The 17,491-nt window shown below is 43.5% G+C and overlaps 2 protein-coding genes across 3 annotated transcripts in view; both read left to right on the forward strand.

The window, feature by feature from the left end:
* LOC142498034 (uncharacterized) overlaps positions 1-14,851 on the forward strand; it is a 115,233-nt gene extending 100,382 nt beyond the window's left edge. Inside the window, exons 15-17 of the mRNA XM_075606543.1 lie at positions 151-272; positions 3,243-3,377; positions 13,129-14,851. Of these exons, the coding sequence (XP_075462658.1) occupies positions 151-272; positions 3,243-3,377; positions 13,129-13,647 (776 nt within the window). The 3' untranslated portion in view covers positions 13,648-14,851. The remainder of the gene's footprint in view (positions 1-150; positions 273-3,242; positions 3,378-13,128) is intronic.
* Positions 9,958-17,491, forward strand: part of LOC142496904 (uncharacterized) — a 109,737-nt gene continuing 102,203 nt past the window's right edge. Inside the window, exons 1-2 of one of the 2 annotated variants that reach the window (XM_075603987.1) lie at positions 9,962-10,037; positions 11,727-11,830. The gene's annotated coding sequence lies outside the window, so the exon portion shown is untranslated. Of the gene's footprint in view, positions 10,038-11,726; positions 11,831-17,491 lie in introns of both variants that reach the window. The other variant, XM_075603990.1, reaches the window with a different exon arrangement.

Consider the following 17,491-nt stretch of genomic DNA (forward strand, 5'->3'; position numbering starts at 1 on the left):
AGGGTGCTCACCAGGATATTGGTGAAATTCTGGGTTTGGGAGTTGCGGGGAACATTATTGCGCCAGCAGTGCCAGTTGTTCCTGTACTTGCGGAGACCCATAACTCTGGACTAACAGCACTTCTTGCCTCAATGCGGGCACACGCTACAGCTGATGAGCGGATTCGCATGCTGGCAGCGGTTTACGGAATAGTGTCCCCTCATGCGCCCCTGGTGAACGGAGAACAGCAACCTGCAGCAACACCTAGCAGTTCTAAGCCTGCGGAATTCAGAGTCGGTCATAGCAGACCCGACTGTCCGGACCGTGCCAGGTCCAGTTAACCCCCATCCGGGGCAACGCTCCCAAGCTGTGTGGCCATTCGCCCGTGTGCGACTGGCAAACACAGAGGAGTCAAGTCCAGCCATGGAATCAACTCAGAGAGGGACGTCTACGGAGAGATCTGCATTTGACCCTCAGGAACCAGCAACGGAGATGGAGGAACATCAAGTTGCATCAGTCAGGATGTAGGCCAGTGATGTCCGGCAGAAGCATCTGCGGAGGGTGACCATTGGGGATCAGCAAGCAGACGGCCTGCTGGATTCTGGGGTCACCATTACCCTGGTTAGACCAGATATGATCCAGCCAGGAGAATTGCTCCCGGGCACCGGGATGAGCGTGACCATGCCAGATGGAGGACCGCGGTGGCTCCGGGTTGATCGGGTCTTTTTGGATTGGGGTGCCAGTCATGGAATGAGGGAGTTGGGGGAATTGCCTGGGTTAGATGCCGCAGTTATGCTCGGCAATGACTTGGGGCATGTTACCTGTGTGTTCACAGCAGAGCTGGCTCCTGTTGCAGCGATTCCTAGGAGCCAGTCATCAGGGATCACCACAGAATTAACCCCTGTCCCCCTGCATTTGGGACCAATGTTTCCAGCTGTCTCTGAGGAGACCAGACAGGTAAGCCAGATTACTGAGTCGTGACCAGTGACTGACTTACTGTTCCATTTACCTCCTCTGGTTCCCCCTGATTTAGAGACTAAGGGTGGGTGGTTAGAGTTAGGAGCAGAATTTAGGGATGCGGTGAAAATGACCACAGCTTAGAAAGTATGGGACTGTGGGCGTCCGAGTCTCGGGAAAGCGGAGGTCAGACAACTTGCTGTGGCATCGCGGGCTCTGGGGTAGGGAGCCGGGTTAGACATAGTCTGAATCGGCAGGAGACTGTTAGTGGGACCCAGGGATTGTAGGCAGCAAGGATTGCAGGAAGTCAACTCCATTCCACTAGCAGGGCATCAGGGGTCAATCAGACGAGAGCCCAGCTGCTGCAGCCTTACTCCTGGCCGGAGGCATCAGGTGCAGGGGCAGAGTTTTGCCACCCCGGTGATGCCTGCCAGCCAGAGGGTAAAGCGGGGGATTGTGTGCGGATGCTCCTGAACCTGTTACCAGGAATGGGAAAACTGGTTCAGAGAGTACAGTATCTCCTCAAAAACCTTCACACTACACCTCTATTACGCTGTCACCACCAATAATAATTGTAGGTCTTACCTCCAGAGTCCTCTGTCCCGTTTCCTAGTAAAATGATGAACTTAGCACAAAACCCAATTTAGCAAAATGGGTCCGAAAATACGGTTACTCTTCTAAAATTTAGAAGGCTTCAATTAGAGCCCAAATACAGTACTTATTAAATGTTAGATCTAATATGCGGAAATGTGGCACAGTGCTTCCTACAGAACAGTTTCAGAAAAGAACGGGATAAAAACAAAATCTAGACGCATAACCACATCCTAAATTTCTTCAAAGAGGGCTTGAAGTTGAAAGAAGAGAATCCACTTATTTGGCATAAAACATCACACTATGGGGCCTATCCAAGTAGCTTCAATAAAATCACTGCTACTGTATATAAAACATTTTGGCGTGGCCTACCTCACGGTCTGACGTTATCACGGTATACATAAAGAGTGATCGCAAGTCAGAAACCGGCTCGGGACAGCGGTGTCTTTAGCTCTGTCTTTTTCTAAGTTCTGCCCATGTGATCTGCCCGCAGTCTGTAAGAGCTGCACAGTGAGAGCTGCGTCAGTATTGAAGCAGGGGGTCTCTGGAGCTGAACCGCATTCATTTCAGCCTCGTGACCTCTTGCTTCCTGAGTTACAGACCCTGGTATGGGGTGCTGGTATCTCTACAAAGCTTAAATGTCCCGGTCACGTGATGCGGGAAATTGTAACAATGCAGGGAGATACCGGGGCTTGTAACTCGGGAAGCAGGGGGGAGTCCCCCCCCCGGGGCTTGTAACTCGGGAAGCAGGGGGGGAGTCCCGGGGGGGGGATCCCCAGGGCTGAAATGAATAAAAACAGCTTAATTACCTTAGCAGCTAGCTAAGCTACTGAAGGAGTTAAACCAGAGTACCTGGTTTGTTGGAGGTGGATGAAGGGGGTAGTTTCCCCAAGGGCGGGTGGTTAGACCTACCGGGTGGGTAGCGGGAGTGGTTAACCCCTTCACTACCATAGCGGTTCCCACCTCTATGGTAGTGTACAGGTTAACTCCTTCCGCAACCTTCCCGCAAGGCCTAACAACCCACCCTAGGGCAACTACCCACTTCATCCTCCCCCTCTGCCCCCAGTAAATGGATTATTCAGGTTCAGCTAGCCGCTAAGGTAATGAAGCTGTTCTTATTAAAAATTTAATACTAACATGAGGGAGCAGGGGTCTCCGGATCAACGGTGTTGATTTCAGGTCGAGGACCCCCTGTTTCCCGGCTCCGGAGACCCCCTGCTCCGGCACACTAGTATTAAAATGTACATAAAAGCAGTGTGACCGCCTGCGTGAGCTCAGCAGGGAGCTGTGGCTCTCTCTGTGCAGCTCTCTAGGCAGCTCTAACAGACTGCGGTCAGATCATACGGGGGAGAACTTTGAGAGAGGCTGAGATACCATATGGGCATTTTCCTACCTCACGGCTTGAAATGGTTTCAGATTCTTTCTGAATGCCATAATAACACACACACACACACACACACACACACACACACACACACACACACACACACACACACACACACACACACACACACACACACACACACACACACACACACACAAAGCGGTATCACCTAATACTGAAGTACTTATTTACTCTGCACGAAGTTCAAATAAGAAAGTCAAGATCAATATTTGGAGAGGGCTACTTAAATGATAGTCGTACTCATTCCACATGAGAGACAAATCAGAACACTCAGGGTTCCAATAATCAGTTACCTGGGTACCTCGTGCAGAGATTAGTTGCAGAAAACATTGTAGTAACGATGCACTCGCAGGACTCCAACCCAACTGCAAACACTTCATTTATTCAACAAGGCAGGATCGACCTTTTGGATTCCTACATGGACCATTATCAAGATGCCAAACTGGTGAACATGCCCTGGTGTTATACACTCAAACTGGTGTTATACTGGGGTTATACCCCCAAACACACTATAGAGCAGTGGTGGGCAACTCCAGTCCTCAAGACCCCCCAACAGGTCAGGTTTCCAGGATATCCCTGCTTCAGCACAGGTGGCTCAATCAGTGGCTGAATTGAAGACAGCACCACATCTGCTGAAGCAGGGACTAATTGATCCACCTGTGCGAAGCCTGGCTATCCTGAAATCCTGACCTTTTGGGGTACCTCGAGGCCTGGAGTTGAGAACCACGGCATTAACACATAAGAAATAACTCTAAAACGCATGGCAAAGTGTTATAAATGGGAATATACCTCACAAAACTGTCATAAAACTCTGCAACTGTGCAGCTGCAATCTGAGGTCACTGTGAGATCTGCTCCCGAGAATTCCTTTCTATGGGAGGAAGAAGCTAATGGGAGCGGAGTCTGTTTGCTGGCAGACATTAAAAGACACAAGTAGCATGATTCACTGAGTGCACCCCAGCAGTAGGGTAACCTGGTGCAATCTAATTTGGAGCTGTCATTGATGCCCCAACAAACGATCTGGGCCGGTTCCATGCCCCCCAGCCTGTGCACTGGTGCTCTAGTATATAGTGCTATCATCACAGCATTGTTTCTATATTTAATTTCCTGTATTATTTGTGCAGGCTGCTACTGGTCTATTTCATCATAATACATTTTTAAATGACACCAGCTTAATTGGTTCTTCAGAGGGATCTTGTTTACAATACATACTTATAGCGGAATCCTCCCTTGGCCCCCATACCTCCAGCTGCAGTGGGCAGCATTGTGGGGGCAACAGGCAGGCGCGCGCGCATGCAGGGAGATGCCGGGTGCCGCCAGAGTGGCAGCAGACCCGGCACAGTAGTAGGGAGCATGGCGGCCGGTCAGGATGGCGAGCAGGTTCGTGGCGTACCCGACAGCGGGTGTCGCCATTTTGCGTGTCCGATCACGCATGCGCGAGGCTTGCGCATGCGCAGTACATGGCGGCCAATAGGAGCAGGCTCCCAGCAGGGACTATATGTCCCATGAGTCTCTGGGACACGGACACGTGTCAGCCAACAGGCAATAGGGCTGCAACTTCTCCTGGAGGGGGACATCAGTACTCGATCAGTACCCGATCAGTACACTCTTACCCGTATCGAAGAGCTTCTCAATGCTCTAATTGGAAACCAGTAGTTTAGTGTTCTGGACTTGTGATCTGGGTACTACCAGGTAATGATGAGTGTTGAAGAACAGGAGAAGACCACCTTCGTCTGTCCCCCGGGCCTCTATCAATTTACGCGTATGCCCCAAGGCATCTGTGGAGCTTCTTCAACCTTCCAATGTCTAATGGAGAAAACCATTGGTGACATGAAATCCCGGAAAATGTTTGGTGTACCTCGACGATATCATTGTCTTCGGTAAGACCTTAGATGAACATGGAGAGGCTGCTAAAGGTGCTGGACCATTTGGGTCAAGAAGGCCTGAAATTATCCCTTGATACGTGCCGGTTCTGTCACACCTCAGTAACCTATATGGAACATATTGTATCTGCCGATGGGATCGCCACTGATCCAGCCAAAGTGGAGGCTGTGGTGAATTGGCCAGGACCTGAGAACTTCATGGAGCTACGCTCTTTCCCTTGCTTCTGCAATTACTGTCGCTGATTCGTGGAGGAGTATTCAAGTAAAGCCAAACCCCTCAACAACCTTCTAAAAAATATACCCCAAGGACACAGGACGGAAGTCCACCTCTTCTAGACAACCATTCAATGATAAGTGGATGGCTGACTCTGAACGGTCCTTCCTGGGCTTGAAGAAGAGCTTAATCAGGGCACCTGTTCTCGCTTATGCCCACCCAGAACAGCCCTAAGTTCTCCATGTAGACGCGAGTCTTAACGGCTTGGCTGCAGTCTTACACCAGAAACATCCGGAGGGACTCAGACCAGTAGCTTATATCAGCCGCAGTTTGACTCCTATCGAGCAAAATTATCCGGTACACAAGTTGGAATTTCTCGCCCTCCAGTGAGCCATCGTAGGCAAGCTCCATGACTATTAATCTATTTATACGAGGAAGCTTTCGAAGTGAGGACGGATAACAATCTGCTCACATATGTACTGACAACCGCAAAACTGGATGCTACCGGTCACCGATAGCTGGCGGCGTATCTAACTACTGATTCACTCTGAAATATAAACCAAGGCCCTTGAATATCAGAGCGGATGCACTATCTCGAAGACTAGTACTGAGCACCACTCCAGACGATGAACTCTGGGAGGAGATCTAAGGACGATGGGATGAGAGCCATGTGCCACACGGCCGCTGTCATACAAGATAGTGGCCTTCTCAGAGTTGAGGGTTGCGGATTTGTTTAGGATGCCAATCTAAAGCCATCCCCGCGTATACTGTGGATCTCATAGCCGGCATCATCCGCCAGGCCATCCAGAAGAACAAGCCGGCAATTCTAAAACGCCATCCTCATGAGAGAAGCCGACAAATTTGAAATAGACAACGGTTTGCTCTATCAGGTGGTACAATCACCCACCCCCGCTACCCACAATAAACATGACACTGGTAGTTAACGCCCACTTATAAGTGACTTATCGAGGCTTATAGAATTGGTCCCATTGTGTGTAATGTAAAGATAGTTTTGCTGGATTATGGAGACACACAAACCCACCCGAGACGTTATGGCACAGAGTAGCTCTAGCTATATCCTAATATGTTCCGATAATGCTCAAAGAAGCAGGAGGGCAGAGCAAGTATTTGATAACTTAATAGAGGAACAGTGTGAAGACCTTTCTGACCTACAAGCCCATTTTTCTAGACTGGAAAAATATCTATCCCAAGATGTCAGAATCTGGTGGGATATAGTTAAGATGGAAAACTATATTAAGGTAAAGCGTATACCTAGAGGGCTAAGGGTGGCAATGACACCCACTTTTCAATTCCAGGACACTGATTTTGAGACTTATCGGAAGGCAGTATTGGATGACAGTTCCTTTTAAACTTATGGGACTGATTATTCAATTCAAAGGAGAAATTAACACTAGAAAAAGAGATACAACAGTTACAAACTAAACTCAAACAATACACTGTTATGGAAGGCTTCAAAGACCTGGAAGTGACCTTATCAGCAAACATTAATAAAATGGAGGACATCAGGTTAAAGAAACAGGGGAAATTTAAAAGAGACCATCAGGACAATGATTAAAAAAAATGACTCCTGGCAAAGGCCATCACAGCCAAGAAGATTTAATAATCCAATCCCAGCTAGAATAAATCCTTTCAGATTCTTCCTCCTAACAAATCCATTCTTAAAATCTTATGCTGAGCCGGCGAGCGGGGAATCATATTATTCTGATACAGACTTATTTTCACACTCGGTGTCATTTTGGAGCCCTAGCCATTCTGAGGATGCACGCCCCAATACCGAGTGGTCTCACGGCTCTAGAACCTATTGGGGACAGAATTCTAGAGGTCTTACGATGCTGTTGATGCAATAAACTTTTTTATTTTTGAAGTCAACCTCTTGCTCATCATTTACTGGTGGTGTGTCACGTTTGTTTTTGTTTTTCATTTTTCTTGTATATTGGCAGTGATTGGTGACACCTAAACGTTATTTTCCAATTATTTATGTATTTATTTATAAAATGTTTTACCAGGAAGTAATACATTGAGAGTTACATCTCATTTTGAAGTATGTCCTGGGCATAGAGTTATGATGACAAATACATGGTTACAAATACATGGTTACAAATACATAGTTACATAAGTGACCAGGGTTATACATTATATACAAGACATACAGTAGCATGCACAGTTAGAGATAATATATATTATAGGCGTATGTAGCAGTAACAGACCAGATTAAAATTTGAGACAGCTTTAGTTTTGAAAGAACTTAGACTGGTGGCGGCTGTGAGAGTCTCCAGTAGGCTGTTCCAGTTTTGGGGTGCACGATAAGAGGAGGAGGAGCGGCCGGATACTTTACTGAACCTTGAGACCATGAACAGTCTTTTGGAGTCAGATCCCAGATGATAAATGCTGCATGTGGTAGGGGTGAGGAGCTTGTTCAGATAGACGGGTAACTTGCTCAGAAAGTATTTGAAGGCAAGACAGGAAAGGTGAACTTTGCACCTAGACACAAGTGATGACCAATCTAGTTCTTTGAGCATTTCGCAGTGATGTGTTGTAGTTACATTGGAGGACAAAGCGGCATATTGAGTTGTAGAGTGTATCAAGTTTGCCAAGGTGAGTTTGGGGATCCGAGCCGTATACTATGTCCCCATAGTCTTTAATTGGCATTGGCATCAGCTGTGCAATACACTTTCTGACCAGCAGACTTAGGGAGGATTTGTTCCTGTAAAGTACACCTAGTTTGGCATAGGTTTTGGATGTCAGGGTATCAATGTGCAACCCAAATGTTAAAGGGGAGTCAAACCATATGCCGAAATATTTGAAACTAGTAATAGGGGCTAGGATGGTATAAGAGTTGGTTCTGATCTGTAGCTCAGTCATTGGAAGCTTTAGACATTTGGCCTTGGTCACAAATACCATTGTTACAGTCTTATCAGTGTTTAGAAACAGTTTGTTTTGGGAAATCTAATTTTCAAGTCTCAAAAAGTCAGATTGAAGTACGTGTTCAAGGTTGGAGAGGCTAGGGCTGTTTGTATATAAGAGTGTGTCATCTGCATACATGTGTATTGAGGCTCCCTTACAAGCTGTAGGAATATCATTGATGAAGACTTAGAAGAGAAGGGGCCCCAGAACAGAGCCTTGCGGGACATCGCAGTTGAGATCCAAGGGGTTTTTGTTAGAGCTTGAAATAGACATATGTTGGTATCTACCTGATGGGTAGGAATGAAATCAGTTTAAAGCATGCTTCCCTATTCCATAACATTGGAGTTTGATAAGCAAAATAACATGACCACAGTATCAAAAGCCTTTTCAAAATCTAGGAATATTTCACCAGTAAATTGTCCCCGTTCCATTCCAGCATAGAAGATAAAGGGGATCCCTGCTCAGCCTAATTAGTGTTCCATTTCACACTGGATTTCATTGCAAACTTTTAGCAGGATAGTAACTGTGGCGTGTCCGTGGTGAAAGCCAGATTGGAGTTGGCTAAGGAAATATGTCATGGTATAGTAATCGCTTAATTTGGAGTGAACACATTTTCCCCGACTTTGGATAATATTGGGGGAAGAGAGATTGGCCTGTTGTTTGAGACAGTGTTTTTGTCCCCACATTTAAAGATCATAGTTTTGCTTTAAGCAAAACCTTACTGACAATTTTAGTCAATGGTCTACAAGCCAAATGTATTATTCACAGTTTTGTGACCTCGTCTCTGGACTGTAGGACGGTCTTCTCGTTGTGTAATTGGATCTGTGTTCTTCTCGATTTTGGGTCATGGTTACCGTTTCCTCCTGGCCCTGCTTCATGGGTCGGTGGGAAACATATTTCCAGAAACCCTGGGAATTATTTACTAAAGTGAAAGCAAAAACTCCAGTTGCTTTTAATGGGATTCCTTTTGATTGATAAATGGTGCTGTTTTTTTGCACTGGTTTTGCTCCTGGTTTTGCAGTTGGAATATCTAATAACTTGTCCACCTTGTTCTCAGTCTATCATTGAAATGCAAACATCTTTTTGTTATAGATCCTCTAAAGCTGTATGTATGTATGTATGTATGTCTTTATTTATATAGCGCCATTGATGTACATAGCGCTTCACAGTAACAATACACATGACAATCATATAAATAACAAATAATATAAATAACAGGTCATGGGAATAAGTGCTTCATACATAAATGTAACATTGTGGAAGAGGAGTCCCTGCTCTGAAGAGCTTACAATTTAATTGGTAAGTAGGAAGAACATAAAGAGAAAGTAGCAGGGCATTCTGATAAGTGCGTCTGCAGGGGCCAAACTTTATGTATCATGTGTATATTATTAGCCACGGAGCTACTCATATGCTTCTTTAAGCAAGTGTGTCTTAAAAGTGGATAGAGAGGGTGCTAGTCGGGTATTGAGGGGAAGAGCATTCCAGAGGTGTGGGGCAATCAGTGAGAAAGGTTTAAGGTGGGAGAGGGCTTTAAATACAAAAGGGGTAGAGAGAAGACATCCTTGAGCAGAACGCAAGAGTCAGGATGGTGCATAGCGAGAAATTAGGGCTCAGATGTAAGGAGGGGCAGAAGAGTGTAAAGCTTTAAAAGTGAGGAGGAGAATTGAGTGTGAGATGCGGGATTTGATAGGAAGCCTGGAGAGGGATTTCAGCAGGGGAGAGGCAGAGACAGATTTAGGAAAGAGTAGAGTGATTCTGGCAACAGTATTTAGGATAAATTGTAGGGGAGACAGGTGAGAGGCAGGAAGGCCGGACAGCAGGAGGTTACAGTAATCAAGACGGGAGAGAATGAGGGCCTGATTCAGAATTTTAGCAGTCAAGAAACAGAGGATCAGTAAAGTAGGACTGTGAACAGTCATCTTAAAGTCATTAAAAACACTTTATGGCAGGAAAAGGAAGCGGTCAGAAAATTTGAAATGAAACAGCTGAAAATGTTTATGATTCGAAAGTAAAACTCAGTGGAACGTTTATAAAAGCCCGTGATTTCCTCATAGCTCCCACACTCGTGTCACACCCGTGTGCAGGTAAGTAACGGGAGCGTGTAGGGGAGATTGACTGATAGGGAGGAGAAATCTGTGTATTAATGTAGAAAAAAAATGTTCAGTGCGGATCATTGTATATATTAATTTCAGCTTTTCTGACTTGCCGCAGATTGGTGACCTGGAAGGTAACGGCCACATTATATCTGGCAGAGATTTTGAGGCTTAACTCCTTATTGACGCCTTGGGGGGCTCGTCCCACCGGCCAGTTTATTTATTTATGTAAGATTTCTTTACATAACAGTATAGTACGGGGTCTGCTTTCACTTCTCACTGATTTTTTTTAAACCGTGTATTTATTCCTAAAATGTGAGATTTAAACCCAAATTAAAGCAGCAATCCTGCATTGCTTTTTTTAATATATTTTTATAGTTCTAGGATTGAAGCAGGGGGTCTCGGAAGCCGAACTGCGTTAATTTCAGCTCCGGGGACCCCCTGCTTCCCGATATACTTACCTCTGTCTGTAGGGGTTGCCGGTATCTCTGCAGGCAGCAACTGCGACAGGGCTATCGAAATGGCGGCGTTTAAATGTCCCGCGTCACCCAGACCAAGAGGACGCCCTGATGTTATTCCTTCACGGCTTCCTATTGGTCCAAGTGACAGGGACATTTAAACCTGCAGAAAGATACCGCCTTCCCCTATGGAGTTAAAGTATCTCAGGAAGCAGAGGGTCCCCGGAGTTGATATTAACGCAGTGAAGGAGTGATGCGTTAATATGGCTGCTAAACTCCTGTCACTTAGTCAGGGTAATAGACTCCAAAGAACTTTATCTGAAAAAAAATTGACATTTTTCTGATAAGACTCTGCATAGACCTGCATGGGAAACAGTTCTGTGCTGCCTGGTGGAGCTGAGAAAGTGCGAATAAACAGGATAAGACTAAAAAAAACCGTGCCAAATCTTCTGAGCTAAAATGTAATACAAATTTTCATATAATCCAGTGTGTTAATTTTCCTGTCATTACCCAGAATCCCTGGCTGCAGTGGAAGCACTGTATGCTAGGAGATAATGGGGAAGGGCATGTTGCAGACATGTCTGAGATGTGAAACTGTGCTCACAAGGGGTATTTTTCTGCATTGTGTGTATGAAGACTTCATACGGATCACGCATCATTCGTTGTTTGAAATGATTGATACTTGTTGCATATTTAATAGATACAACTTAATGTAAAACACTATTATGTGCATGTTTCGATTAATAACCAGTATTAGCAAATATCATTTATTCGTGCAATAATATTCTAATAGCCATGCAGTGAAAATAACACATTTTGGTAACGTATATAGTGAAACATCCGAGCTGCGCCAAATACATTGTTGGTTGACACATAGCAACAGAATTCTGCGCTAACGCGATTACGAGTCTTTTTAGGGGTAACATCTGAAGCCCGAGCGCAGCATCTTTCTGAATTATGAAAACATAAATTTTTTACGCTGATGGTGCAAATTGCGAAATTTCAGGTTAGTACAAAAGTGTGCACAAGTTCAATTAAAAATGATTTTTCCACGTGTCAATTTGGCACCAAATAAGCCTTTTGCGACGCTTAGTACAGAGGCTCCTATATCTTAGGATGGGAGTTTATTTCATTGCTAAATTGAAGTTTATGTTACTTGCAGGAAACTGCAGATTTGGGGTAACTGACACGGAGGGGACTTCTGTTACTGCTCTGTTTTTAGATTCCTGTTGAAGAGAAGTTATTGTTGAAGTGGAAAGTGAGACGTATAAGGAGAGGATTTCCTGCTATTGTGTGATCCTTTTACTCAGGGCAACTGCAAACTAGGTATGTTTCATTCTGTCTCACTGCTAACCAGGCAGGTCACAGCGGTAACTAAATGTATGTTTATTCCCATTCCAGTAATTTTCTGCCTCTAACATTTTAATTCCAAAGATCTACAGATATATATCTGCTTATCTACATATAGGTGTGTGTTGTGTGTGCATATGTTTACACCTGTGTATATATATATGTGTGTGTCTAGAATATATATATACTCACACAGTGCCACCTTTTTTCCCAAAACCATTATTACATGGAATCTTTAAGCCAAAGCTTGCTGTTTTAAACACAGCATCTGAACATAGCCTGCGATGAGAAGCAATGCCAGTGAACCCACTCACAGACAGACTGTTTCATCCTTGTGAGTCTCATCCGTTGGTTGTAACATCACCGAAGAAGAGATCATTGTATCTCGAAAGCTCACACAAATAAAAGCATTTAGTTAGAACAGTATTGAGTATTTGCTTTTGATTAGTAAGCTCGGCTAACATGGTACATATACCCCTATATATATTGTATGCAGGTATACCCCACATTAACGTACGCAATGGGCCCAGAGCATGTATGTGAAGTGGAAATGTTCTTAAAGTGAAGCACTGCCTTTTTCCCTACTTATCGATGCATGTACTGTAAGGCAATCGTCATATACGTGCATAACTGATGTAAATAATGCATATGTAACAGGCTCTATAGTCTCCCCGCTTGCGCACAGCTTCGGTACAGATAGGGAGTCGGTATTGCTGTTCAGGACGTGGTGATAGGCGCATGCGTGAGCTGCCGTTTGCCTATTGGGCGATATGTCCTTACTCGCGAGTGTACTTAAAGTGAGTGTCCTTAAACCGGGGTATGCCTGTATATAACACACACACATATATTGATGGAAATCTGCAGCACTCTCCATAGAGCAGCAAAAATAGATTTTGTTAACACATCTGGATCAATGAATCCAGAGCAACGTTTCGTGTGTGTGTGTGTGTGTGTGTGTGTGTGTGTGTGTGTGTGTGTGTGTGTGTGTGTGTGTGTGTGTGTGTGTGTGTGTGTGTGTGTGTTGTATCCCTAACATTTAAAGGAAAAGACATACGTTCACAGTCAAAAAAATATTGATATTTTATGTTTTACTATTCTGAAGTATTAAGAGATCTTGTCAGGGAAATGTAATTAAATACTGTAGTAACTAAGCCTCCCTGGATCAAGTAATGGGTGGGGGGGGGGGGGAATAAAAATAAAGATTGAGCACGGTGAATTTCTGATTTTACAAGAAATGGACCTTGTTTTTACCATATTCTCTATTGTTTCTGTAGGACATAATGTGCTCCTCCTATGCACGTCGTGGCCTGTGGGATGAGGAATCCTTACCAGGATTCACAGAAATCTGTCTTATCAGCTCGCAACAGCCACAAAGTAACAAGGTCTATGTGATGTTCCATGGGACAACTGTGCTAGCTGCCACGCAAATCATCTTGGGGGGATTCCAAGTATCAAAAGACGGCATGTTAGGGAGAGGGGTCTATGTTAGCAGAGATATAGAAAAGGCAAAAAGGTACCCATTGAATGCTGTAAAAGATAAAGTGGTTTTGAAGCTGAGAGTGAACGTGGGAAATGTAAAAATGATAGACCACCAGGGCCACCCCTTGCAGAAGACGTGGCATGACCACGGTTATGACACTGCTTGGGTACCAGCTCATAGTACTATGGTTGAGAGTGGGTTAGAGGAAGACTGTGTATGGGATCCCCAAAGGATCAAGGTGGTTGGTATTGCTCTTGCCCCTCGACAATATCATCTTGAATTGGAACAATTAGAGAAGAAGCATAGAAAGTAACATGCACTGCTCTGCATATACCTGTACTCATTGCCTGGCAATGATGGAAAAACAGAGATCATTTAGCTTCGGTCAATACAAACAATCTCTATCACTGTACTCTATTTCTCCCTCCCCACCTCCTCCAAGTATTTGTTTAGGTATTTTTATAACTGTTGCTGCCAACATCTTTCTCCGCAATATATAGATGTGGTTTAAAGAGGGCAGTCCCTTAAACAGGCTTTCCCCTCCAAAATCAAATATATATATATATATATATATATATATATATATATATATATATATCTATCCTGCAGTATATGAACTAGGGTTCAACCTCCTCACTCCTCAGGAGACAGACCATGGCACTGATCTCACGATGATGTCACAGCTTTCTATTGGCTGACCCCCATCACCATATTTGTTGTCCCGGAAAAGAATATTCTAACAGAATATCAGAATTATATGTCCCAGGAACCGTGGGTGTCGCTGTAGATTGGAGAGCCTGCTTCAGCCCCTGGGACCCATTGTTTCAAATAAAGTTTAAAAAAAAATCTATATGTAAACCCCCCCCCCCAGAAAACAAGCAGCATGGATTTGGAAATGGAGGACTGGGGAGAGATATATGGACTTAAATAAGTAAGATTCCAGTTTGTACTATTATAAAAGAAAATGAGAATAAAATGCTCTACCGTGAGTACCTCACACCAATCTGCCTTACAGTACATATACAGTATCACCTACTGATAATTGATGGAGGAGATATGGTCATCAAGGCCATTCGTAACATACTTTCTAGGACAACCCTTTATTCTTTCCCTAATGGAAGAAATTGAGATGGCTGAGTCACTCACTTCTTGGCAATGAGGCTCCGTGGAACCACACGGTTACCTTGTTACATAATCCTACTCCTTATTTAGAGAAATGCGATGAAACCTTCATTACAAATGTTCCCATAGTAACGACATGCCCTATAGCTGCACCCCGGAGAAACGCAGAACCCGCCCGCTCTGTGTCAGCGCCTCTCTCATGTTTGAGAGGTTTGTCTCATGGGAAGATTGTCCGGTTCCGTACAGGTCGTACAGTTCCGGGGCTTTGGTGAATCCATGAAAAATATGTAACCCCAACGTGCCGAGTCCCCTTTCTTTTTTCTGTACCCTCCATCCTTCCCTTATTTCCTTTTTCTGTATCCACAAGCGCTTAAATTAATAAAGAGCTAAATATAGATATGTGTTTTATATATAGGGATGTGTGTGAGCATGCATGTTTGTGTGCGTATATATTTGAGCGTGTTTGTATGTGTGTGTAACGGGGTCAGTAATGTAAATAACATTATGTTAGTCATGTTTTACTCCTGTGAAAAAGTTGGTGTTTTTTGTTTACTCCCAGTATGTTAAATAGACTGCAAATTAGTTAATTAGTTTGATAAATCCTTTTTATCCCACATTCAGTATGCTGAGGATTAACGCAATGGGGATGATGCATTAAGGCAAATTCAGGGCAATATTGATGCACATTTCTATCTACAATGGGACCTGATTTGGGAGGGAGAAGGTCTGTCTTGGCCATGTTAAGCTGGAGACAACGTAGGACCATCCAGGCTGAGATTGCTGATAGGCTGGAGGCAACGTAGACCATCCAGACTGAGATTGCTGATAGGCTGGAGGCAACGTAGGACCATCCAGACTGAGATTGCTGATAGGCTGGAGGCAACGTAGGACCGTCCAGGCTGAGATTGCTGATAGGCTGGAGGCAACGTAGGACCATCCAGGCTGAGATTGCTGATAGGCACTCTGTAATTTTTGAAGTGTAACTGCGGCGGTCCCCTTAAAAATAGCAACTAATTGATGGTGGGTCTAATGAAAAAAATCAATATCAAATAACAGTGTAAATCCAGGTAACAGTATAATACTGGCCCTTTACAGAACTGCAGCTCAACCGAGAAAGCATCCTCCCTCGATCCTCATATGTCAGTAGAGATATAGATGTGGTGAGCACAGAGAATCATCAGAATGTATATAAAAACACTCCGTTAGTGATAGAACATGCATGTAATCACCATGAAATAAAATACAAACAATCGATTAAGGTAATGATGGGGATGAAAGCTAATTAAAGATAATGGCTGTACTCACAAGGACAAGTGTGAGCTCCTCACATCAAGATATCTTTAGTTGTGTAGGTACCCCTTCGGACTTGATCTTTAGATTCCTAGAGGATTGTATTGATGGACAATCGCTGACTTTGCAGTGATCCAGGAAAGGACGACAGTCGCAAATAGAAATAAAATATATGCACTTTATTTAAGACAAACGTGAGTATACATGAACTTACATGAAAAACACTGGTAGCCACGGTAAGACTGTGTGTTATCCCTCTGCTTCCGCGTCCGGTGGCAGGACCTTCGTAAAAGCTATCACGAGGGCTACGGTAGCCTTCACTGGACACAGAAAACTTCAGCACCGACAGGGAACTACGCGTTTCGCAAAGTATCTCTTGCTTCGTCAGGTTCCTGTCGGTGGTTTGTGGTGAGCCTCTACTTATATCCTGGGTGCTGAATTACCAGGTGTATCACTGATCGTTTTAATTGTAGTTTGTTTCTAATAAACACATCAATCAGCATTATCGGAGCACAGTCCTATGTTTGTTATCGTGGGTTGTTGTGTGTGTGTATATTTTCAAATGTAGTGTTACCTTTAAAAGGTTAAAAACGGGAAACACAGTCTATAGAAACTCCCAAATGGTATTAAGAACATGTTTTCTATGTGCAAAGGTATGGCAATTAAAAATGAAAAATACAAAGGGGAGCTTAAAAGACGTCTGCCTGCCTATTAGGCTGTTTCAGAAATATTGTTGACATGAGAACAGTGATATAATTGCCAACAAAAGACAGAAGTGACACATTAATCACTCAAAAGTATTAAATATATGAGACTTTGACATATATTGGCATATACAAAATATAAAAGGCAAACCAGCGCAATATCTTTTTCAAAGATATGGAACATAAACATATGCTAATATATTATATGTATATATGTTAATATTTGACAGAAAATAGATAAATCCAACACAATTTCAAGAAGAGGATGTATAAATAATGTGACAAAATATATTGTGTATCAATTAGTGAAAATAGGTTTGTATAAGTATTTAAAAAGTTTAATTTCAATGATAGTTCATTAATTGCATAAAATACACAATTCATCTCAAAAGTTTTTTCTTAAAAAGGCGCATGGCTCCACCTTGTGGATGCTTTCATTGTAACACCTAGGACAGAGACAGACAGATGATTGATTCTTGGGGGTTTTCAGAGATTATTATTATAACACTCCAATGGGGAATGGGAGAATCCCGATCAAAAGAGTGATTGTGTATGCCACAAAACCTCTAACGGTATAAAACCATTACAGATAGTGTACAACACAGAATGCCAAAAATGTACTCTGTATTTAACATAGAGTCAAAGCCATGGCTTATAAATGTATATAGCAGCGCACATTCTGATGTAATAAAAATATATGATGGGATAGATCTAAAAAAAAAAAAGAAAACGTTAGTAATTGAATACTCCAGTGGGAAGATATTATAATAAAACGGTGAGCATTCAAACCTTCTAATAGGCAAATGGAAGACCGTGAAAAACTGCAGACTATAAAGTTTATCATACTGGAGTATGTGCTCCTGTAGTCCTCAGTGGCCTACTGGTACGTCCCACATACTGGAGACCACATGGGCACTGGAGAAGATAGACTAAAAAGTGGTTTGACAGTTTAAAAATTGATGGTTAAAATCTTCCCCTGTTGCTGTTGATGTACAATTCTGTTTCTCGTTTGCATGCCTTGCATGTCAGACACTTGAAAAA

This window comes from Ascaphus truei, chromosome 6 (assembly GCF_040206685.1).
Source record: "Ascaphus truei isolate aAscTru1 chromosome 6, aAscTru1.hap1, whole genome shotgun sequence".
Lineage (NCBI taxonomy): Eukaryota > Metazoa > Chordata > Amphibia > Anura > Ascaphidae > Ascaphus > Ascaphus truei.